The 26,155-nt window shown below is 42.6% G+C and overlaps 1 protein-coding gene and 1 long non-coding RNA gene across 4 annotated transcripts in view; one reads left to right on the top strand and one right to left on the bottom strand.

Moving 5' to 3' along the window:
• NFE2L2 (NFE2 like bZIP transcription factor 2) overlaps window positions 1-3,125 on the top strand; it is a 40,123-nt gene extending 36,998 nt beyond the window's left edge. For both annotated transcript variants that reach the window (XM_065413352.1, XM_065413353.1), the window contains exon 5: window positions 1,616-3,125. In XM_065413352.1, coding sequence (XP_065269424.1) covers window positions 1,616-2,794 — 1,179 coding nt within the window. In that variant the 3' untranslated portion in view covers window positions 2,795-3,125. The remainder of the gene's footprint in view (window positions 1-1,615) is intronic.
• An 18,623-nt stretch (window positions 3,126-21,748) lies between these two features.
• Window positions 21,749-26,078, bottom strand: LOC135885249 (uncharacterized). Of its 2 annotated transcripts, XR_010561744.1 has the most exons (4): window positions 24,955-26,078; window positions 24,794-24,869; window positions 22,940-23,024; window positions 21,749-22,083 (listed from the first exon to the last, which is right to left on the bottom strand). It is a non-coding gene; the product is annotated as an uncharacterized LOC135885249 (long non-coding RNA). The 2 variants fall into 2 exon arrangements; XR_010561743.1 differs by having other exon boundaries at window positions 24,794-26,078.
• Between the last annotated feature and the right edge of the window lie 77 nt (window positions 26,079-26,155).

Genomic DNA, 26,155 nt, shown 5'->3' with positions numbered 1-26,155 from the left:
TGAAAACATTATTATTTGTATTTCAGTTACAATCAAACTCTGTTAGGTGCTGTACATGCAGTGAATATGTCAGGCTAAAAATCACTTTGCTCTTTTACTAATCTTAGCATTTCAGAGACTATCTAGCTTATTTATTTAATCACCTCTGCTGTGTTTTTACTGGAACTTCACCCAAATTGGACTGTAAAATTAGACTAGTTTATTTTTAATTATTTATTTTAATGTTTTTCACAAGCACAAAGCTGCTGTTTTTTGGATTGCAAACCGATCAAAGGAATGCTTAAAAGGACACTGTCAATGTGAAAGCAAGTCAATTTAGCAAAAATTAGTTAGAAAGCAATATCCGGTACTACATCTGCTCTGACCCTATCTTCCTTTTGCTAATTGTTGTGTTTTCACAATCAGTTTTCCTGTGGTGTGTGTGTTTTTTTGTTTTTGTTTTTTTTTAAATCTTCCCTGTTGTTGTGTGAAAGACCCACACAACCAAAACAGGGAATTGAGTGACTATACAGGGGCAACAATGAAACTGACAATACAAAAAGTAAACTAAAAAAAGAAAAAACCCTTAAATGTCACTATTATAATTCTGCGTAGAAGTTGAACAAATTTTCAGGGAGAAGACAGAGATTTAAGTTTAAGGATTAGTTTAAGGAGAAAAGAAAAAACCAAAAGATCTCACATCTGGTAAATCCTAGTTTAGGTATGATTTTATTTGTGATTAAATAATCAGTGTGTGGCCCTCTTTAAGAGGACCAGAATTATTTTTGTAATTGCCTAATTCTAAAAGGACAGAAGGCATACTTTGATACCAGCTTCCTTCCATAAATGTTAAGACTGCTACCCTGTTGGAAAGAATGTTGTTTTTGTAGCCAATCAGGCCCATCAAAATAATAGTCCTCAACACTTACTTTTGGTTAACATTAGTGTATGTGGGTTAAATTAATGTTTGTAAAGCCCCATGTTAGTACTGTTTTTTATTACATAGTAAATTAAATTTCTCTGCACCAAACAGCTGCTTCATTGAGTACCACCTAAAAGACCAAAGATCTCGTAAAAATCTATTCCATAGTTTGAAATTTAAGGGATAGTTGTTTGCTGATATCATTCAGTAAATCGTATGCAGTGGTTTTAAGTTGGCTATATTAATACTAAATCTATTCGTATTATGGTGCTGCTTAAGGTGTATTCAGATTCGGCAGCATCAGGATCCATATTGGCAATTTACTAGAGCAGGAGGGATGCATCTAGCTTCCGTATAATAGGAGCATATTGCAGCAAGTCTTTTCTTTGGTTTATTGGTATGATTTTGGGACGCTACAGGTGCCATAATGCTATGTTATCTACCTGGTGACTCTGCTGAGAACAAGAAGATTCATCTTCTGCTAGGACTTGCAGTCCCCAGAGACTGCCCCTTAGTAATAAAATAAGCACAGCAGTGGGCAGTGCTATAACCACCCGAGTTATATAACAATGCTTTAATGGCCATTTTATGTGTATATTGATCTCAGAAGGGCAATTTTAAATTTGTGGAATCCAGCAGCTATAGATATAGATGATAAAATATTTTGTGAATTTATTATTGATAAACTTCTCTTTGTAACATTTCTTCATATAGTGTCTTAACATTGAAAATGATAACCTGGCTGAAGTAACCACTATTGCAAACCCAGAAACCAAGCCATCAGAGATTCACAGTAACTTCTACAACTCATTACCCATTACTGATTTCCTCAACACTTTTGAGGATTCCTTTTCTAACATCCTACCACCAGAAGACCTCAGCCAGCTGAGAGTGGACTCTTTAGATACCACTTCATGTTTAAGCTCCAACTTTTCTGAAGATTTCTACTCCACCTTTGTTGTTCCAAAGGTGAATGCTGACACAGCAGCACCAAACATTGTCAACAAGTCATTTGCTGAAGTTCCATATGAACCTATTGATATTTCTGATTTCTCACTGTGTAAAGCTTTTAATGGTGACCATCAGGGAAATGCACCAGAATGTAATGATTCTGACTCTGGTATCTCATTAAATGCACATTCCAGTACTGCATCACCTGAACATTCTGTTGAATCATCTGTCTTTGGAGATGCAGCTTTTGGATACAGTGATTCTGATATAGAAGAAATGGAGAGTGCTCCTGGAAGTCTGCAACAGAGCAATGCTCAAATGTATTCATTGCAGTTCCATGATCCAGTCTCTCCTTCCCTAGGGCCAAGCACTCAAAAGTCTGATCTGCAATGTGTAAATACACCAAAGAGAGAACTACCTGCCAGTCCAGGCCACCCCAAAGCTCCATTTACAAGAGATAAACCTTCATGCTACCTTGAAGCTCATTTCACAAGAGATGAGCAAAGAGCAAAAGCTCTGCATATCCCTTTCTCTGTAGAAAAGATCATCAACCTTCCTGTGGATGACTTCAATGAAATGATGTCTAAGGAGCAGTTCAACGAGGCCCAGCTTGCACTTATTCGAGATATACGCAGGAGAGGCAAGAATAAAGTGGCTGCTCAAAACTGCCGTAAAAGAAAACTGGAAAACATAGTGGAACTGGAGCAAGACTTGGGTCATTTAAAGGATGAAAAAGAGAAATTGCTCAAAGAAAAAGGAGAGAATGACAAAAGCATCCGTCTAATGAAAAAGCAGCTTACCAACTTGTATCTTGAGGTCTTCAGCATGCTACATGATGAAAATGGAAAGCCTTACTCTCCCAGTGAATACTCACTGCAGCAAACAAAAGATGGCAGCATCTTCCTTGTTCCTAAAAGCAAGAAGCCAGAGACTAAATTTTGACAGGCAAGGAAGCTAACTGGCTTTGACAGAGCTGGTATTTTTATTCTAATAGCTTTTACTGTGATGTGAAATGCAGAATTGTCATATTTTAAAGTGATTCTATACAAATATATATCTAAAGTTAATAACTAGTATATTAAATACACAAGTTAAAAAACTATTAGTGCAATGCATATGTATGCAAAATGTGTAATCTCATTTTTCTAACAGTCAATATTTCCTTCTTTATAGCACCACTTTGGCTAGTTTCTGTATGAGTGTAAATATTTAAAGACCTCTTATTTATATACTGTTCTATCTCATCTGTTATATTCATAGATTTATATGAAATAAATATATATATATATATATATATATATATATATATATAATATATATATATATATATATATATATATAATATATATATATATATATATATATATATATATATATATATATATATGATTTTAGCTGGCTAAATACAGTTGGTCTTGCAACAAATTGTATGACTTCAGACAAATTTTTATAAATATAAATTGAATAATGTTTGCCACTTTTCTTATATATTTTTATTTGCTTTACATTTAAAATAAAAGCTTTAATTTAGTATACAAGTTGATACTTAATAAAGTATATTATTTTGATTTGTCTTAAGTTTGTGAAATCTTTTTTTTTTTTTTTTAACTGCACATCATTCATGTTTACTTCCCCTAAATAGGTTATTTACTAACTTACAAACGTTCACTTTTTTTTACAAAGGTGAGCCGTCATATAAACAAGCTATATAATTATTAACTTGAAATGCAGTATACAACATTGTCAGCATTACTAAGGCCAGGTCTATATACAGACCTATATTCGTATAACTACATTGCTCAGGGACGTGAAAAATCCACACCCCCTGAGCAACATAATTCTATCGACCTAACCCTCCATTTCCCCCGTGTAGATAGCGCTATGTTGGCGAAGAACTTCTCCTGTTGGCATACCTACCGCCTCTTGGGGAGGTGGATTAACTACACTGACAAGAGAAGCCCTCCCATTTGTGTAGAAGCATCTTCACTTAAGCACTACGGCGGTGCAGCCTGCGCCAGTGCAATGTTTTATGTGTTGACCTGACTTACGCTTCATATAAATAATTTTAACTACCTTTTAAAGAGGTACTGTCACCTTTAATGTAGAAATCTTAAGTCTAACACTAATGTTGTTTAATTAAACTTAGCAAAGTGCAAAAAATAAACTAGTTTGGTTAGTTTCACTTTCTAGTTCTGATGCTGTAGCACAGTGGTTCCCAAATGGGGGTTCGTGAAATGTTACAGGGGATTCTCAGGAAAAAATTCCCTAATGGCGGAAAGAATTGTTCCTAGGGACCCTGGGCAGCACGGGGCCAGCAGCCTGGAGCCCCTGGACTTCCAAGAGCTAAGAAGATCAAAGCAAGCATATCTATCACACTGAGGAGATTTAAACTTCAAGACTTCTTATAAGAAATGGAAAGGGAGGTGGATATTTTTTGCTGTTTTTAAAATGAAATAGGCAGCTAGTATTGTTTTTAAAATTATGAAGAACAAGTTTAAGCTTTGTTGTAACGTGCGTTGTTTGCCTGGACTGCTCAAGACCTGAATGCTTGTGTAGGAGGAACTCTGAGTTGGCTTCTTAAATACCTTCATGCTGTTTCACATCTGATACTCCTTGATGAAACATAGGAGCTTTGTCTTATAACAGGCTTATTCAAAGTGATATGAGCTACGAAAATGAGATCTTGAAAGAGTGTTGCTGTTTTCATAATGTAATAAAAGTACTGTAATGATAAATAATAAAATAGTGTGTAATAATCCTGTCATAAAAACAAATTTTATATTTCCAAGATCACTGCTTTTATAATTTATATTCAGGTAAAGGAGAAAATCCCTGGAAATATTCATTTTTACAAGGAGGCTCGCGAGACTTGACATTTTAGTGAAAGGGGTTCACAAGTTGTTAAAGTTTGGGAATCACTGCTGTAGCACAAAGCTGCAGTGTTTGTTTCACTACTGTAGAGAAATATCACGAGGCCAATGTGCTTGGTAAATTCCACCTCCTACAAACACTCTTTCATATTAGATATTGTTCATGCTTTCCTGCCCATCCTTCCCACTATTATGGACTCACCCTTATTCATTCTCATTCTCTCTCTCTCTCTCTCTCTCTCTCTCACACGGATACCATTTTTAAAAACTAAGCTTAGTGCATTTAAACTGCAGAAATGCTGCCAAGGCTAATTCCCCACTCTGGCACTTTGACTGCAAAAGGTGGGGGCCCCCAAGGATTCTAAAAATTAATACTGGCCACTCCAGCCTTGTATTAAACTCCCAAGGTTACAGCTTTTCTCTGACCTTTGATTGGTAGATGCTGCTACCACCCAAGTGCAGAACCCCTGTGAGAGCCCAGGAAGGTGCACTTGGGAATTCCTTCCTGTGGGGTACCCTCAAGCCCATTCACTCACCTCTTCCCCCTCTTTTCCCCCCTGGAAGAGCTGAGAAAGGGAAAAAGGAAATCAGCTGTTGCCACCAGCTAATTAAACAACGTGCACAAACCGCTTAAGACACAAAAATCCAATTCTCGTCTTAAAAAAGGTAAATGTTATTAATTAAAAAAGAAAAAGAAAATACATCTGGGAACTCAGGCTATTGCTAGATTTTAAAAGAGCAATTACAAGAATTAAGCACCAAGAATAGCTTTCTTGAGGTCTACCTGAACGGTTACAAGCAAAACAAAAGCACCTGGGGTTAGCCCAGAGGAATCCACAAGCCGTACCGAAATAAAAGGGATAAACCTAATTGCGTCTTCCTAGACACTTCCTGATCTACTTACATATGGGGTTTTAAATGAGTAGTTTCTAGGTATGATACTGATGATTTTTCATACCTGGCCCAAGCTTCTTACAACATAACTGCTGCCCTGTCTGCCTCTTCCCCAGGAGAACAACAACACACAGACAAAAAGGGAATCTTGTTTCAAATTTAAAAAATTCTAGCCTTCCCATTGGCTCTTTTGACCAGGTGCCCACTCACTTCCTTTTACCTATGCATAGCAGTGAGACTTTTTAACCCTTTACAGGTAGAGCAATTAGAGATCAGCTACTAAGAGGGATTTTATAGCTGCTGGGTGTCCATAAACGGAGCTACCCCCCCCCCCCTTCATTTATCACAAGTGCCTTTTAAAATTTAGTGTACATTTTTTCTTTAAAAATCAACATTCCATGTTTACACCATTATTTTGTCATTTGAGCATTACTTATTAAACTAAATATCATAATTATTAATTATAGGTATTTTTAATCCATTTAATTAAAACTTTATCTACATTACAAAGTTTTCAGTCCACAAATTCTGTAAGATTTACAATGCTTGTTCAATTACTATGTTGTACATTTCCTGACTCTTCCGTCAATAAGCATCATTTCACTGCTTTTACTTCATAACATCATAGAAAACTGTAGCACACTGATCACTTACATTACAGCTGCCAAATGAGTTCACTACTTGGGACTTATTGCTCTATTAAATAGAGAGCATTGTAGAGTTTGAGAGTATGACTTACAGAGAAATAAAGAATAGGAGCAAATAAGTAATATTTGATTATATGCCAACAGTTACATATGGGACTCAGATCACAGGGGTAAATATACAAAATACATCATCTGTATTTTGAAACACATTTATACTATTCCTTTACAGTAACAAGTACAGGTCTGAATAGTTATCTGTTATCGGTTATTCTGCATCTTTGGGGAAAAAGCCATTTTTTATTTAGTCTGATTGTAAAGTGGTGCTGGTGAGTTAACCTTTTGAAGATAATCTTTGCACAGATTCAAGTTTTTAACTGTACTTGAGGCACATGTCCAATACTAAACATTTGTCATTCAGCACTTTTCATAAAATGCAAAATACCAAATTGTTATTGGCACCATAATCTAAATCCTTGTGAAATCTACTTCTTTATGGATTTTGTGATTGTTTTTAGTGTTCCAGACTCCTTTTATATAGATACCAAAAAAGTGAAAGGCCAGCAGGATACTGTTGCATGACCTCACGGTCTCTTTCTTGTGGTTTAGCACAAGCTGGCAGAGTCCTTGGAATGATGATAGTGGCACAAGCTCAATAGTAACAGAACACACATTTATTACTAGAAGAGTGTACAAAGGCAGCTCCCCTCTTGCTGCTGGTGTTGCTTACTTCACCTTGCAGTATTACTTCCAATCCTAGGTCCCTTTGGAGGTTGTCTGTGGGTGTACCCCACACACACAGACCAAGCCAGCACAGTAACCCAGAACACAAACCCATTACTGCTAACCTCAAGCAATCAAAAATAATGAGACTGGCCAAAAGAACCTGAATGCTTTTTAAACAAAGGAGGGTGTGTGTGTGCGCGTGTGTGTGTGTGCGCGTGTGTGTGTGTGCATGCACGCTCTTCCAGATTCATTGGGTAAGGTGATTTTGGCCCCCAATGCAGGAGCTCTCGCCTTGACATCTGCCAATCCCTTGACCAGCAATTAATCCTGTGCCCCCATCTCCAACCCACATCTGTGTCCTAGTCAACCCATCAGTCCACCTCCTACAACTGCCTTGACCACTCTGCCATCTGTTCAGCCCCCCAGCCTCACCTCTGCTTCTGGGTTTTTCACACACACCCCAGGCTTGGGGGGGCTGCAGTGGGACCTCCTCTCCCCCTACCAGGCAAAGAGGCCAGCTTCCAGGACTGCCCCTGTGCAGGCCAGGTTCTGTGGGGAGGTTGGTGGGGTGAGGAGCAGAGGAACTATCCTGTTGCTCACAGGAAAGGAGTGGGAGTGGAGGACTCCTTAGCCCCACAAGAGAAGGCTTCAGGTTGCTAAGGGGGGAGGGGGAGAGAGAGTAAGCCAGTGCACTCTTCTTGCAGCAGTTCTGATTGGCTGCTTGGTGCCAGGAGTAGGGCAAGTGGGGCAGCCCCCAACCCCCGGCAGGGCTCAGCTCCTGGGCAGACTGGGCTCCAGCTGTGTTGCCAACTCTCGCAATTTTAGCTATTCTGGGTTTTTTCCCCAGTCTCACGAACACATGATGAAAGGTGACAACTCATGAATTTTCCCTTATTCAAAATGGCCACCACCTCCTATTGTCAATGGGGTGAAGCCACCAAAATGGCTGCCCTTCATAAAGTTGGCTGCCACCTCCCACTATTTTCAGAGAGATTGAAGCCATCCCCACAGGCAAAACGGGTGCCACTCTATGGTTCAAGGGGGCTAGAGAGGACATAGGGGCTGTGAGGAGCAGCAGAGGCACTGTGAAAGGTGAAGGGAGAGCAGAAGGTAGTTTTAGAGGTTGCAGGGGGATGTGGGGCACAGGAGGGGGTGGGGAGGGAAATGAAGGTGGGGGGCCTGGAGCTGAAGGAAGCATACCAGGGGTGGGGGAGGAGGCAGAGGGGGACTGGAGCAGGGACAGGCAGGATATGGGAGGGCAGAGAAGTGTGTGTGCAGTTTGGGGGAAGGGCAGGGAAGTGTTGCTTCTTGCAAAATACTAAACCAATCCCATGTTGTTTTTACTGTGACATCATTATTTATATGAATGATTGATATGTTTAAAGTTCTTTTATAAGTGTATCTGTAATTCATCAACCCTAAAAAGTAATGTAAGTTCTGTGTGAGAGTGTGAATCATGATACATTAATTAGGTCAGTGGTTCTCAAACTATCTACCATCCAGTCCTTCTTTTATTAAAGGGAAAAAAACTCGGAGGGGGGAGATTTAAGATAGTAATAGGAAATGGAATTCCCCTTTCTTAGGGTTCAGGAGAAGGTAAATAGAGTCTATAACTGAGCAACCAGAAGTGTGGATTTTTGTGTGCATTAAAGATTGACTTTCCAATCTAAAAATATCACACACATTGGCAGAAGAATAGAGGGGAGTTAAAAAGTCAACAGACGAGTAAATAACATGGTTTGATTTTTTTTTTTTAATAATCTGATGATTTTTGATTGCTTGAAGTTGGCAATATGGCCCCAGCCTCAGCCAAAATAAAATTGGGATAATTGGCAACATTGCAAACCTTTATTCTTGGTGAATACTATGATTGGGCACTATAGAAAATCTCAAGATAGAATGCAAAGGACTGACACATTCAGAATATAATATCAAGCACTGAGGCAGCCTGTATCTATTTAAGGTATAAGTTCTGTGGACCTAGGCCTTTTCTGTATGTTTGTTTGTAAAGCATTGAGCACACTTTTTACATTTAATAAATAACAAAGGGTGAAATTCTCTATGAGGTACAGCACAGAAATAGTGTAATTTCCCTCCCCCCCCAAAAACCAATAACCCTAGGTTCTTCTTCAAGAGATGTCCCTGTGGGTGCTCTACTCCAGGTGTTGGTGCATCCCTGCGCCTTTGCTCGGAGATTTTCACAGCAGTACTTGTACTGGTCGTGCACGCGCAGAGCCTGCCCCCCTGCTCTGAGTGTACCTTAATATTACGCATGCGCGACCGGTCTCCTCAGTTCCTTCTCTACAGTCCCCGGCCTGAGACGGAGCTCAGCAGACTCGTTAGAGAATTTCTTCTCTCTCTTATTCAACTTTTTTCCCTCTTAGTTTAGCTTACCAATATTAGTTTGGTACCCTTTTCCCTTCTCTTCTCTTCTCTTTAAAAAAACAAACAAAAACAAACTTTTTGTTCCTGTCACCGCAACTGCTTCCGACATGCCTGGCTCTCCAGGTTTTAAGCGTTGCTCTAACTGTAATGATGCCATCCCTCTTTCAAATGGCCACTCTAAATGTATTAAATGTTTGGGGAAGTCCCACATCCCCCAAAAATATGCCAACTGCAGCAAGCTGAAATCCAGGGCATGCAAAGGCAGGGAGCTGCAGTTAAAACTACTCCTGCTGCAAAAATCTCTCAGACCAGCCTCAGACCCAGGCTCTGACTCTGCTGTACACCGCAGGCCTACCCACTTCAAAGAGACAAAAGAAAACTTCAAAAAAAATCAGTCTCTCTCACCCGCAAAGGGTATTAGCAGGGACAAGCCTTCTCCGGGTACTGCTTCCCTCCCCACGCTCCCCCGGCTGAGTACCTTTGATGCGCCGGGCTCCTCCGGCGCTGCGCAAAACCCGCCTGCGGCTGCGGCTCTTACAGTCACGCTAACCTCCGGTGCCGAGGCTTCAGGCTTTCAGTTGCCTGCCTCTCACACGGCACTGTTTGGCACCGCAATGGAAGTGGTGCCGACGCATATTAGCCTGCCTGACCCCCCGCAGGCTCCTCACACTCTCCCGGCACCATCAGCCTTTGAGCTAGCCGGCAGTGACAGAACGCTCAGGACACCGGTGCAGAGGAATCCCTCCTCACAACAAATTCCTCTCGCTCAGCCCTCCCCTCACAGAGGCACTGCGGCACCGCAATTCACACACCGCAATTCACACACTCAAGACACCTCTTCTGGTGTCACCTATCTTGCAGTGACCTCTACTTAACACCTACTTCTCTCTGGACACTCAGGGCTTGGCTAAACTTGCGAGTTACAGTGCATTAAAGGAGCCCCGGGCGCACTAGCTCACTACCCGTCCACACTGGCAAGGCACGTAGAGCACTCTGACTCTACGGCTAGAGCGCTCCTGGTACTCCACCTCGGCGAGGAGAATAATGTTTGATGCACCCCCGCTGGAGCACCCCAGCGGCAGTGTGAACAAGGTGTTGCATTACTGCACTCTGATCAGCCTCCGGAAATGTCCCATAATCCCCTTAAGTCAAGTGGCCACTCTTGTCATTGTTTTGGATATGCCCTTTGACAGCTCCGTTTGACAGCCGGCATGCTTATCTGCTCTGAGACAAAGCAACCATTACTGTGGAATGCTGTGTGTGTGAGAGAGAAAGGCGGGGGGGGGGGGGGAGGTCTGCTGCTGTCTGAACTTACAAGACAGCATGCTCACATGCTCTCAGCCCCCCAAAAACCCACTCTCTCTCCCCCCCCATACACACAACACACTCCCAGTCACACTCCACCCCACACCCCCATTTGAAAAGCACATTGCAGCCACTTGCATGCTGGGATAGCTAACACAATGCACTGCTCTCTATGGCCATTGCAAGAGCTGCTAGTGTGGCCACACCAGTGCGCTGTCAGCTGTCAGTGTGGACAGACTACAGCGCTTTCCCTACTGCGCTCTACGAAGGCTAGTTTAACTCAAAGTGTAGCCATGCCCTCAGGCAAAGTCCTCACAGCTTTCCTCCAGTGATGAGGAATCTGGGCTGCTTGGAGAATTTTTACCTTATCAGATCTCCCGTCCATGGACCCCAATCAAGAGAGGTCATAGAAAAGCTGCCTCGTCCTACTCCGAGGGTCCTGGCTCATGGTGCGTGAACCCCTGGATGGCACCACCCATGCCATTTCCACCACAGTGGCAATATTGGGCTCCATGGGCTCCTTATACTCGGGACCACACTCGTTATACCACTGCAGCTAGGCATGAGACCGGCTCGGTACCACGAGCTGACGACCCTGCCACTGACTCCAGATACCAGGCAGCCCTGTCACAAGAGCAAGCACGGCCTGCCTCTAAGCCGGTAGAACCAGTTGTTCCGCCAGATGAAGCATTGCTTCCTCCTCCCCTGATGTCTCAGACGACTTCTCAAAATTTCAAGACCTGTTTAAAAGAGTTGCCAATGAACTACGAATTAACCTGGAGGAAGTCCCTGAACAGCAGCATGAGCTAACCAACATCCTGCAGCCCTCTTCTTCTTCTAGAATTGCATTACCTATCAATGCAGCCCTTTTAGAACCTGCCAAGGCCATTTGGCAAACCCCGGCTGCAAGCCTACCTGTAAGAGAGTGGACCAAAAGCACTTTATTCCTGCCAAGGGCTCGGAATTCCTGTTTACTCGCTGGTAGTAGATGCAGTTAACCAAAAGAACAAACACCAATTTCCCTGCTCCACCCCTTGCGACAAGGACAGTAAGCGATTAGATCTGCTTGGACGTAAGGTATACGCTTCTTCCACGTTGCAGTTTTGCATTGCTAATTAATCTGTTCTAGCAAAGTGCGACCACAAAAATTACAATAAAGTCATGGACTTTTATTGATCACATTCCAGAAGAAAAGAAACAACAATTTACAGCCATAGTTTCCGAAGGTCAAATCATCTCCCGCACTGCTCTTCAATACTGCAGCACAGTCCACTGCCATAGCAGTTGTGATGCGCTGAGGGTCATGGCTCTCGTCCTCTTCCTTTCCCCGGGAGGTCCAGAGTACCATTGAGCATCTCCCCTTCGACGGTGACAAACTGTTCACTTTCACCACAAATGACGTACTCCACTCCATGAAGGACTGCAGGGAATTCAAACCTCTATGACCAGAAGGCAACAATATTGATATCAGCCTTACCAGCGACCACACTACCCCACATACACCCAGCAATTCCATAGATCTCCAGAAGTGGAAGCGATTCACACAATGGTGCTCATCTAAACAACTTCCTCCTACTTCTGCACGTCTTCCGCCCATACTTGACTACTTATTAGATCTTAAGCAATCTGGCCTTTCTTTCAGCTCCATCAAAGTCCACTTAGCTGCTACTACAACTTTTCATGACAAGATCGACGATACCTGTTTTTGCTCATCCAATCACCAAATGTTTTCTCAAAGGGCTCCAATCCCTATACCCGGACATTAAACCTCCTACCCCCCGTGGGACTTTCACTTAGTATTATCCTGCTTAACTCAACAACCATTTGACCCCCTAGCCACTGTAGTAAGAGGAGGCCCTGAGATATAAACCTTGGTATCAGAGACCTGGTATGAGGCCTAAGGCCTGAACTAAAGTAATGGTCAAGACTTTGCTAACATAAAGCAAAGTTAAGCTGTGAGCCAGAGGCAGGCCCTGCTCACAGAAGCTGGCAAGGAAAGGGCTGATGCTGCAAAAAGATACATACCTAAAAGGTACTGGACACTAGATATCAGAACATTCGGATACTTGCACATTCCACACAGATAACAAGGAACAGGCTGACCCATACCAATGACAGGACCAAAAGGGTAATATGATGGATAGAGCTGTTTTGTTCAAACCAACATGTACAAGGTGAAAGGCGGCACCTTACTCCGTAAAGGGGTTGTACCTTGCTGCGTAGAGGAGTTGCACCTCCATACGTCAGGAGTGATGTGTAACTTGTTTGTATCTGTGTATAAGAATGCATCCCTGAGTGGATAGCTTTGTCCAGCCTAGGGGGCAGTGGAAAGTCCCGCCACTGACTGAGCTGAGTCCATTGCCAGGGGATACATATTCGTAGTACGTCCTCTAGAGTAAAGTCTAGAGGGAACTATTACTGTGCTTCGTTTGACAATAAACCTGGCTGACGTGCCTTCGTACCTTACTAGAGTTTGTGGTCATTGGGGGTTCTCTTGGGATCTGCTGTGTCAGCTATCTGCGCAGAGCTGGGGCAGCACACAGAGGGAACACATGCACACAGCCGATTGATATCAACATTGAACAGAGCAGAGCACCACACCGGGAGCATCTGACAACAGCCACTTGCTCCTTCTGACACCTCTCTCTATGAAAACAGCATTCTTAGTGGCAATCACCTCTGCCAGATGTGCAGGAGAAATAGCAGCTCTCATGGCAGACCCACCTTATACACTATTTTTTAAGGACAAGGTTACTCTCCGACTACACCCCAAATTTCTTCCAAAGGTGCATTCATCATTCCACATCAATGAGCCGATACACCTACCATCCGTCTTTCCTAAACCACATGCAAACTCTTTTGAATCCACAATGCATACGTTAGATGTATGCAGGGCTTTGTCCTTCTATTTGGATAGAACTAAGCCCTTTAGGAACTCTTCTAGACTATTTGTCTCCATTGCGGAGCACTCCAAAGGGACACCTATTTCTACCCAGAGACTTTCAAACTGGATTTCTGAGTGTATCCGACTGTGCTATCAGATAAAGAAAGTTATGCCTCCAGCCGGCATCAGAACTCACTCCACTAGATCTGTTGCTACCTCCATCGCTTTTCTATGCAAAGTTCCTCTGGCTGACATCTGTAAAGCAGCCACTTGGTCTTCTGAACACACATTTGTTAAGCATTATGCCCTTACTCAGGGCCCTCTCTCTGATACACGACTAGGCAGAGCCGTATTATCTACTGCATTCCTACCAGATCCGAAGCCCTACCTCCTTGAGATACACTGCATTTAAGTCACCTGGAGTGGAGCACCCACAGGGACACCTCTCAAAGAAGAAGAGGAGGTTACTCACCCTGTGCAGTAACTGACGTCCCTCTTCCCCTCTACTTTGGAGTTGGGGTAGCCTCCATTGTAGAGAAGGAACTGAGGAGACCGGTCATGCACGCGTACTATTAATGTACACTCAGAGCGGGGGGTGGGGAGGTGGGCTCTGTGCATGCACGACCGGTACGAGTACTGCTGTAAAAATCTCCAAGTGAAGGCGCAGGGATGCACCAACACCTGGAGTGGAGCACCCACAGGGACACTCATCTCGAAGAACGTCAGTTATTGCACAGGGTGAGTAGCCTTCTCCTGTGATGGTGATTTTAGGCCACCTTTGTGCCCTCTTGATTCTAGGCTGCTCTCAGGGCTGGAGAGGTGCAGGTGTAACTTAAACAGTCCACAGGGTCCTAAGTAATGGCAGCCATCCCAGGCTGCCCCAATAGGCCATAGAGCTATCTGAAATCTTCATAGTGCTGTTGGCCATGCCTCTATCCCAGCACACCTTCTACACCAAGGGTCCTCAACCTTTTTCTTTCTGAGGCCCCCCAACATGCTATACAAATTCCATAGCCCACCAGTGCCATAACAACTGTTTTTCTGCATATCAAGTAGATTAAAAGCTGGTGTTGAGGGTAACAAGAGGGGCAATTGCCCAGGCCCCATACCACAGGGGGCCCTGTGAAGTTAAGTTGCTTGGGCTTTGCCTTTAGCCCTGGGTGGCAGGGTTCAGGCTTCAGCTTTTTGCCCTGGGCCCTGAGACTAATGCCGGCCTTGCTCTCTGGTTTATTTTGGTGGACCCCCTGAAATATGCTCGTGGCCCCTTAGGGGTCCCCAGACCACTGGTTGAGAACCACTTTTCTACACAACAGCTTGCAAGGTGTCCATGAAAGGCAGCCTTATGGCTCTCTCTTCAGTGCCCATTCTGGGAGAATCCTCCCCTGTCTCGAACTGGAGCCTTTAGGGCCTTTTGTGCTACATCAGCTCTTTTACTTAGCTTAAAAGAGCCAGAGCAGGGGGTGAGGATCTCAGTGTTCATGTCTTTCAGACAAGTTATTCATTCAATAGGGCCAAAGTCAAGCATGCAAAAATCATAAATCAGCTCTCCCCCCCCAAATTACAGGACTTTTAATAATACATTTTGGGTTATTTTACTTGCCTTCCGGTTTCTGAGTTTTTGGAATACATTCAAGTTACGTTTTCAAACTTTTCTCTGCAACCATGAGGGCTAGAAACTTACTTTATTCATGTGACTCCAGGAACTGTGCTGAAAAGAAAAGACGGTTACTCACCTTTGTAACTGTTGTTCTTTGAGATGTGTTGCTCATATCCATTCCAATTAGGTGTGCGTGCGCTGCGTGCACGGCTGTCGGACGGTCGTTGGAACTGTGGAGCTTTGCTTTGCTACTCTCCACTCTCCCTAGCATTTTTCCTACATAGTTTGTTAATAGTTGATAATTATAGCATAGTTTTAGAGTTAATAGTTATAGTTGTAGTTCTACTATCGTTGTTTGTATTAGTGGGGTTGGAAGGGGTTTCCCTCCTCCCCGTCCTTTGCTTGGGCTCATGCCCAAGGCTCTGGGCTTTAAGCCCTGTGGCTCCTGCTCCAAGCCCATGCCAACGGGCGACCCCCACGACTCTTGCCTGAAGTGTCTGGGGGACTCGCACCAAGCAGAGAAGTGCAGGATCTGCAAGAGCTTTCGTCCCCGGACCAAGAAGGAGCAGGACTTTCGCTTAAGACAGCTCCTCATGGAGGCGGCTCTTAGCCCTCAGCCTCCAACGGCGCGCCAAGAACTGGCACCGAGCGCTTCGATGCGCAGGAACGGCTTCAGCGGTAGGAACAGTACTGCGGTTGGACTCTGAGAGAGACCCGCGGCACCAACGTTCCCCAGCACCGCAGCCGACATCATTGGTCCGGCACCGCTCTCACTCGCCTGGCCAGAAACGGCACTGGAAACCGGAAAAGGTGGGCCCACCTCAGCAAGCACCACCCTTTCCGGATCCGCCTGCAGAGCCGTGTCCCGCAGCGGAGTGCCAAGGGGCACAGTTGGCGGCTTCAGCACCATTGACTCCGGCACTGAGAGCAGAGAATTTTTACCCTAGCAACATCCGGTGGGTCGGCTGTGGAGCCCCCTGGAGTGGCACCTTTATGGCGCTGGATATATACCCCAGCTGACCCAGCGCCCCCTCAGTTCCTTCTTCCTGGCTACTCCGACAGAGGGGAAGGAGGGCGGGTTTGGAATCGATATGAGCAAGCACTTGAAGAACCACCACCAAATATTGTGAGACTTGACAACACTGTTCATAAGCTTAGCATAACTTGGTCCTTGCCCATGGGTCAGGACTGTGAGAACCATACATTGTTGTGGTTGTTGAGACAGCAATAAGTGCACCTCAAGCTTCAGCTTATTCTTCCCTCCCATGTAAATGAACACTGTCAAGCCCAATAGCTTGTGTATTTGTTTTACATAGGTTTGCAGTCTTGCCCAGTCTCTTGGTGGCATGATGCTGCCTTGTTTAATGTGTGGGTTGTACTTGTGATAAGGAGTCCAGATGCCTTTGGACATGTGTTGTGGAGAAAGTAAAATGAAGGTATATATTTTTCCCTCAAGCTACACAGCTGTTTGGGGGAGTAAGGCTGGTGGGTATGTTCACAGGATTTTTTTACCTTAAGACAAACCTATTGTGGCTCCAGGTATGGAAGAACAAGGTCTGCATGCATCATACTCCCCCCTCCACTCTGAGCAAATGGGTCAGAATGGGTACACCACTGAACTGGCTGGGGGATAGAGTGTGTCCTGAAAAGGGCTATACTAAAGTACTCCCTGCCCTGAAGTAAGAGGGGAGCAGGGAAGGAGTTTTGCTGGGTCACATGCCCTGGTTTGCTCCCTATACCACTTCCAAGGGTTATCCTCAGATACAAAGAAGCATGAGGGGAATCAAAGAATTCAGGAAGTCCTAGGTTGAGAGATCAGTGACCACAGAAGTGTGTTGATTATAGGTGGAGGGATGCAGATTTCCTTGATTTGGTTACCCGATGCAGCTGATCAATTTGCCTGCATTTCCATCATGTTTCCAGTATGTCTGGTGCAGAGAAAATAATACAAACCCTGCCTATGCTGTGTGGAGTCTTTTTTATATCCTAGCAAGTAATACGTCATTTTTGAAAGCATGGTGGGGTTAGGACAAGGATACTCATTTGTGGTCTATGTGTTTTTAGGGGTGCCATCAGTTCTACTCACGTGGTTTAGGACAGCCTTTTTCCAGCTTGCGAATGAGATAATTCTGCTGCTAAAGGGTGGCTTAAATGTTATTCCCACAAAGTTACCTGTCAGGGAACTGTGGCCTCACTGATCTGCAGGAATCATTTCTGCTGCACTTCCAAGTGGGGTGGTGGTGCAGCAACCGAGGACATAGCACAGTAGTTTTAAACCTCTGGGGATCCACAGACGATGCCTAAGGGATTTTGCAAAAGGTGATTATGAAAAGTTTCAGATCATAGAAAAGGCATTTTGTTTTTCTGATCAATCAAAACTATGAATACCCCCACCTACAGGTCAAAACTGTCATTACCATAGTAGCCCATAGTTTAGTACCTTTTCTCATGCTGCGTCAAATGCCAGGCTGAGCAGGGGTGCAACATTTATAGTCCTTGTTTGTGGCCTCACTCCCCTTCAGAAGGGGGGGGGGCAGAAGAGGGGGAAAAGGGCTATTTTGAAAGGACAACTCTTTGAAGAAGTTATGTGCCAGCCTTGCTAAGGCATAAACTTAATCCTAAAATTTCTTCAGTGGTAGCTTGGTCCCAAGAATTAGCAAAGATGCCAACCTTCCTCTGACACTTCTAGGATTGCTTATAAAAAAAATAAATAAAAAAAAAGGTGGTTGCTGGACCCCCACAAACTAGGACCTCTCTCCTATGTCAGTGGAGAAGGGGGCCTGCCCTTCCCCTCCCCCCAAACAGGGAGAACGGATAAATTGACCCCTGGAAAGCTGCCCTCCTATGCTGCCTAGGGCCCTTAATTACCTTAGCCAGGCTCAGACCTGGACCTCCTTTCTGCTGTCATATTCCCTCTCTGGCTTCTCCTCCACTGCAGAGAGCAGTGAGGGTCTGACAAGAGGAAAGCCAGATGTCAGGGGGTTTGAAATGCTGACAAGACACAGGCTGCAGTGTTCTAACTGCCCCCGGTTGAACCTTCTAGCACCCTCTAGATACTAAAGAGTGCATTAACATAGCACAGCAGGGTCCAGAAAGGGAAGGGGGGGGGGGGAAGAGAGAGGGAGGGTTAGAGCACGACATGCAGCCTGCAGTTTGGGTGGTGAATCCAGCAGCACCCAAACCCACTCATTGCTGCAGCTTGCCTCTTCAGGCCCTCACTACACAGTCTAAATCTATGTCACCCCCTGCAGCTGCAGTGCTAGTTACTATATTCACTAGACCGTAGTGAGACACATATAAATGTATGTACATAAAAATAGACATAGTAGGTCAGACCAATGATCCATCCAGCCCTGTATCCTGTCTTCTGAGAGTGACCTATGCCAGGTGCTTCAGAGGTAAAGAAAAGAACATGCGATTATTGAGTGATCCATTCCATCATCCACTCCCAGCTTCTGGCAATCAGCAGTTAGGGACACCAAGATCACCTATCCTCCATGAGCTTGTCTAGTTCTTTTTTGAACCTCTTTATAGTTTTGGCCTTCGCAACACCCCTGGCAATTAGTTCTACAGGCTGACTGTGCATGGTGTGAAGTACTTCTCTTTGTTTTATGCCTGCTGTCCAAGTTCATTAGGTGACCCCTGGTTTTTGTGTTATGTGAAGGAGTCAATAACATTTCCTCATTCACTGTCTCCCCACCAGTCATGATTTTATAGACCTTGCAAAGTTAGAAGATTTAAGCCTGAATTAGTAATTATGTTTAAAAAAAAGAAAATCAGGATTGTGGAAAATTGAGTGTTGATATTTCTGAATGTAGTGAATTAAACTATAGGGAGAAAGTTGAAGAGTTAACAGCAGGGGTTCTCAAACTGGGGGTCAGGACCCCTCAGGGGGTCACAAGGTTATTACATGGGGGGATCGCAAACTATCAGCCCTCCACCCCAAACCTTGCTTTGCCTCCAGCATTTATAATGGTGTTAAATATATTTAAAAGGGTTTTTAATTTATACGGGGGAGGGGGGTCACACTCAGAGGCTTGCAATGTGAAAGGGGTCACTAGTATAAAAGTTTGAGAATCAATGGGTAACAGCATAGATTAATTCAAGACAAGAGTTCTGACAACACAGTTTCTTGAAGAACCTATTTTTAATTCAATTAAATTTAATCAAAAAGTTCTGTAAGGGTGGGTAAAATATGCTGTGTCTTCCCATACATAAGATGTTAAACTATTTTATATGCAAAAGAACTCTAGCACTATGATTGACACCTCCATAACAAATAACTTGTTTTAACTTTTACCCTGAATTTTATTTGGTCCTGCTCTTTCCTCTAACAGTACTGGGGTTGGGGGGGGGGGGGGGGAAGAGAAGAACTCACACAAGTAGCACACCAAGTTTGTCCCTTTGTATTGCCACTGTAACACTGCACTGCCTACATTTCTTCAGCCTAAACAGGGAATGCATATACTGAGGTTGGAATAGTGATCAGACTATGGTGAATGCAGTAAGCTACTATCAGATGATTTAGCCTAGTAGCAGCAGAACAGCACTGCCTTCTGAAACAGTTGAGTAGTAGTGTCTTTCTAGTATCATTCTAGCACTGTTGTTCCCAGCATGTTAGAAACAAAAAGATCTCACCTATCTTGTATTGGACCAACTGCTACTGGTGAGAACTACTGAGTTTACACAGAGCTCTTATTCAGGTCTGGGAAATATACTTACACTGTGTCAGCTAAATGCAAGGTGGAACAGATTAAGCATAGTAGTTAATACAATTCAAGGGACCATTCAAGGTGAAGTGGCCAGTTAACCCCTCTCCAGTCATTGGTGGTGGTGGGAGTTAAGGGTTACAGACTGTAGTAAGTTAAATCGAGTGTCTGTTCAGTGTCTAGCAGAGTAATGAATTTAAGCTCCCAAGCTCATAGTTTGAAGGTGCTGTGCACGTTTCCTTTGAGGATGAGGACTGACAAGTCAAATATAGAATGACTGGTTTGTGAAAAGCATTCACTCACAGGTCATGGTTTGGTTGTCATGTTTCTGAGAGTTTAATTCAAGAACATAGTGCTTGTCTCATTTCACCCATAGTGGTCCCTATTAGAATGTGCACCACCTACTTATGCTAAAGTCTGTTCAAACTTTTCTTTTAGCTGTGACAGTACCTTTTCCCAGACCTGAAGAGCTCTGTGTAGCTTCTCTCACCAACAGAAGTTTTCTCCAGTAAGATATTACCTCACCCACCTGTCTTTCTAATATCCTGGGACTAACATGGCTACACCTCTGCATGCAAAAAGAAAAGGCACTTTAGCTGGAGGACATTCTCCTGGGTACATTTTAGAAGCCCAATGCAAACAGAGGTATGAGAACTCACAAAAGACTTATAATAGAAAGTGTTAGGCAACTAAAACAATTGAGAACTGTTTTATAAATGGTAAAGTTGATTATCTTGTAACTCTAGTTTGCTTCCAGTGCTACATTCACCCAGATTCATTATAAACACTACTAAATTAGCATTTTTGTGAAGAAACAAAACAGCTTCAAATACTGAATCTGTACTTTAAGAGTTTAAGCTAATATTACTACTACATAAACTGTGCTAGTTACAACTGTAACTGCACCAAGAGAGCATACTATCCCATGTGTAGGCTGCTTTGAGGGACCACAACATATGTTCATTCTCTCAGCAATTAAGCCCTCACATCGATCAAAGCTCTCTGAACTTGTGCAGAAGAGATGGTCCTTCCTCACTTCCCACAGAGTTACAATCTTACCCCCAGTTGCTTGGCAGTGGACCAGCATTTACATGGGGGTAATTATTCTCCCCTCCCCACCCCAAGTGTGGTCATTTGTCCTATTATCAATTGGCTAGCACAGTGGTTCTCAAACTTTTGTACTGGTGACCCCTTTCACACAGCAAGCCTCTGAGTGTGACCCCCCCCATATAAATTAAAACACCCCTTTTTATATATTTAACACCATTACAAATGCTGGAGGCAAAGTGGGGTTTGGGGGTAGAGGCTAACAGCTCGCAACCCCCCACATAATAACCTCATGACCCCCTGTTTGAGAAATCCAGGGGCAGATGGTCATGACAAGACCTGGTAGAGGAGTGTGGCACATCACACGCTCAATCCAGGGAAGAAATTTGGGGGGAGGGTTTCTAGCAAGTTAGGTTTAACATAAGACCTTAACAAGTTCTAACACATCCTACCTCATCTTTCCTAAAAAACATCCGCCACAAAACCTCCACATGCACAGCTTTCCAGTTTAAAGGGCGATTTCAGCACACATGAAAATACTAGATAGTTACAAGGGCAGTGGCAGTGCAAGTTTTCCTATGCAACCCTACCAGTGTTACACAACATTGACCTACTATATTCTCAAATCCCCATGCAGATGCAATTCATTTCCTGGTCAACCCCTCCAGTTCCAAGTGTTGCGCACACTGGACCAGGACTTTATTGAATTAAGACCACACATTTCATTCAAGTCAAATAGCATTAGAAGGGTTGCTTCTGGCCACAAGCCTCCTTTGAATGGCTCTAAATTCAATTACTTCTACAGTACTATAGGAAGACAACAAAAGCTCTTACTGACACTACTCAAAAAAGAGAACTTTTAATAAAAAGTCATGACAATTTACAGTTCATTCTCGTACAGAAAATGAGAAATGCATTATCAACAATACTTTGATATACATAGTTAACATTTATGGATGTTCTTTTCTAAAACTTGTTTGAATGCAAGCTGTAAAGTTTCACTACACTATTATCCTTTAAGCCTTTATCTGACATTTTAATTATAGATTTAATTTCTGTTTTCAAATCTTGTGACATTATCCTCTATGGAAGGGTAGTTTTTCTTCTATGATGGATAGACTTGCACCACTGAGTTCAGGAAAACGTTATCTTAGAGGTACAGTAGTCAACCTGCAGCATCCACAGTAGAAAAAGAATCATTCAGATACATTAGAAAGTTAACATACCCCAGACTGTTTTTGTATCACTATGTTCAAGCATATTTTTAAAATACAAGTGTTGATAAATGAGATCAGATTGATATTTACAGGAATACTCCAGTGAAGTAACAATGTTATTTTATTCGTTGTACAAAGTGTCTTAAACATATAGCCAAGAGACGGTAAGCCAAGGCATTGTGACATTCTGATACAAGGAAGGACTACAATCTTTCCCTCCACCCATTAAAATACTGGAAACCAGACTGTTTCAAAGTTGTAATATAAGATAACCAGTTTAATTAAAAACGTTCAGACTGATTTCCATAGTTTCTAGTGGCAAACCAAATTTCAGTCTCACTCTGCATCAAACTGGGCCCCTGTTGGGAAACAGGACAGTTCACACACACAGAATGGAAGTGACATTATATATTACACACACACACACACACACACACACAGAAGAGTTTTCATACTTGAAAGTATTTAATGGAGTTTCCCATTACAGTTGCAATGTAGGAACAAATGCCTTGTAACTCTTTATCCTTGATAGCAAGGACAGCAAATTAAGATTGATCCTCTCTGTTATAATCTGATTTTATCTAGCATATTTCATACTCTTGGTATCCTAAAGTACTTTACAAAGCAACCAATTAGAAACTGGTATGGCAGTGACTTTGTTCACAAGCATGGCAGCTACTGCTAGTTCAGCAACTGCACCAAGTAAATTGGTTCCAGTATCTGAAGTGGATCCCAGTTTGGAGAAAAGAAAGTGTTGTCCATGAAAAAAGGACAATCCTCACTCTTTAAAGCACCTATGTATATATTACCTGGAAATTCAGATATTCTGGTATAACATATGTCCAACTTTTCTTTAAAATAATTAGTTCATCTCCTTGTCTGATGAAACTGAAACTAAAACATAAGCAATTGGAAGACAGTAAGCAGAAGTAAATTAGTTCAATATTTTACATATCCAGAAATTTCAGAAACTCGGATATCCAAGCTTTACACTTAAAATATTAAGAAAATCTCCAAAGCACAAATCTACAGAAAAGACTGATGTTTTGTAGCTACACCTCTACCCAGATAGAACGCTGTCCTTGGGAGCCAAAAAAATCTGACCACGTTATAGGTGAAACCGCGTTATATCAAACTTGCTTTGATCTGCCGGAGCGCGCAGCGCCCCCCCCAGGAGCGCTGCTTTACTGCGTTATATCCGAATTGCGTTATATCAGGGTAGAGGTGTATTTTCTGGAGTCATCGTAAGAACCACCAATATATCTATAGATCTTACAACTGAACTAAATACTTTCCAGGAACTGTATACCTAGATACCCTGTATGTTCTTAACACTTGAAGATGCTATAGGCAGGCTGCAGCAAATCAATTGATGATCTAATCTAGAAGTGACCCTTTGTTGATCATGTGCATTCAGAAGAGGTTCCTCTTAGCCAGGGTTGGGAAGGTTACAGCAGGCAGGCACAAGCAGTTTTCAACCTCCGGCTAAGAAAGGATGCTAGTCACCAGATGCAACAAGGGTATCTAGTACTCTATGACTGGTATCGAGAACCTTCTGCCTCAGTACAAAGCTACCTTTTCAACCTTGGCTCAACCTAGGATGGGGGAAATCATTTAATTTGTAAAAATGCACTAAGTGAGATTTTCATGGTGTTTACAAACATGCCATCTAAAGATAACTATTAAGAATGATTCACACCAATGTTTTCAAAGGTTGGATTTTTAGGTGCTCACAGGCAGATGTTGACAGGACTCAATTGGTGGGATTCTAGTACTAATCAAAATCCATATATGAACACTTAACAGCTAAAACTAAGTGAAATGTGTTCATTTGAATTTTTCATTTTAGTGCAATTTAAGCAGACAATACTGGCTGAGTTGTACTTGAACTATGACTGTTCACTGAAAAGCAGTCTTAAAGTAAAAATAAAAACTAGTAGATATTTTATCTGACTGAAAATTTTTTGTTTAAACAGGTACTAGACTCCAGTGTAAAAAAGGGCTACAATGGAAACATTCCCCACCATGACAGCTTCAGGCCTAGAGAGATGAACACTGAAAAAAAAAAAACAGCAAACATCCAAGAGAGTCAAGGACTTGTGTGCAAAATAGAGAGAACAAGTTATTTTATTGTTCTGTCCCCACATAAATAAAAGCGTTGTTTTGGGCTAAAATCCACTTTAAGTGATCCCTACTTGTTATAGGACATTCTAAGGAAAAAACTGCCTTTGCTAATTACTAATGCCGTTAGAGAGAGCCTAGACTTTTGCAAAGGAACAGATCATTGTTCTCGTTAATAGGAGGAATGCTTTCATCTGCAATACTCTACAGCCACCATGTTAAAGACTATTTTGAATTGTGGTCAAAAGGTTGTTTAGAAGCTCTCTTAACAGCGGGAAGACTATAGTACACTGCTCAATCACTGATCCACATATTATTGTAAGACAGTTGAGAAATGAATTATATAGAACTGCTTTCACACCCCCCAAAAATATCTTTAATTCTGAGCAGCAAATGCTGTGATTTGCTAATGTACTTCTTTCTCCTATCTAGGAAAAAGCTCAATACAAGTTAATGGGGGGGGGAGGGGGGAGGGAGAGAATCTAAAAGGGAGTGAGTTAAAGGGTCATGATCAGATGCTTGTTGTACAGGACAAGTCTTACCTAGTCAGAAACCTTTGAACTGAAGAGGATATGCAAGACATTCCTCATTTTGTCAAGCTGCAGCTTCTCATTCAACCTGCAATGTAAATAAATTACTCTTACCTGGTTTAAAAAACCACTACTATTCTAATTCATGAAAAATTTTTAAAGGCAAACCTTACCTATCTCATTGCCCTTCCTTTCAGGTCTAAATGCTAGACCTATTGATTTTGTGTCAACTCAAGTGGCTATCACTCAAGGAGGTTCCAAAAGGTGAAGAACTCTTGCTAGACTTTCTTCGATATTTCAGCAGATTTAACTAGCCTTTGGAAAGCTGCTCACTATCAGCACAGTATCTTATGCCTTCACTTCTCTGGAAGTTGAAGCTGCTGTTGCTGCTGCTGCCTTGTCATTCTTTAATTATGCTGACTTGTCCATACTCAATAGGCTGCTGAAGTCCTGTCTTATGAGTCCTTTGATCCATACTTTGCTAAGGAAGTACATCCTAGGTTCTTAAAGCTGGTTAATCACTGTCTCACAGCTTACACTTTTCCATATTCCATACCACAACTAAGCTACCCCACCCATTTAGGAACAAGTCACTTGCAGACTTCAACTGTTTCAAGTTGCAAACGAGTCTTGTTGATAATCTTGAAACTAATGTAAGTGTTACAGAGGCCTTGTTAAAAAGAACACTGTCAAGACTTTACCTCAACCCATCCTAATTCTTTCCCTACAATCAGATGCAGAGCCAAGTCTACCCAACTCCTTGTTAGCAAGCATTTGCACATGCAAGTCAAGGAGTGATCTAAATGTTGTGTGTCTGCAGAACTCACCCCCAATTTTGCAAGTATCCAGATCAGATGCCAGATTTGATGTACCTTTTAAAGTTTGGCCATTGTCTACAAGCTCCTTGGAGGTGATTTAAATCTCATTTAAGTGCTACCTTTTCAACTCCCATCTCAATGCATGCCATTCTACTATATCTGGATTCATGCAGATACTGGACTATTGGGGTTTTTTTTAAAACCAGAGATAAAAAAATCATTTTAGAACATTCCCACAGGAAAAAAAAACCTGAGGAGAAAAAAAATCCAGTTTGGTGCCTACCAACCTTGACAGTGTTCCTTGTTTCTTTAGTATTCTGAAATTTGAACACACTCCCATAACAATGTTTGGCAACATTGCTTAATGATTGTATTGATTAATATTTCTTCTAAAACCTCTTAAATAGTAACTTATTGTAGTTTGACTGGTCGTAACTTAAGCCATTTCATAACATCTTTGAAGATGGATTCCTGTGCTGGAATTGCATTTACCTTATAATCGCACATTGACTCAGAGGTGAAACAGGTGAGAGCAATTCGAGCATCACATACTGTC

Source organism: Emys orbicularis, chromosome 11 (assembly GCF_028017835.1).
Source record: "Emys orbicularis isolate rEmyOrb1 chromosome 11, rEmyOrb1.hap1, whole genome shotgun sequence".
Lineage (NCBI taxonomy): Eukaryota > Metazoa > Chordata > Testudines > Emydidae > Emys > Emys orbicularis.
This window is presented reverse-complemented; position numbering and strand designations above follow the sequence as displayed.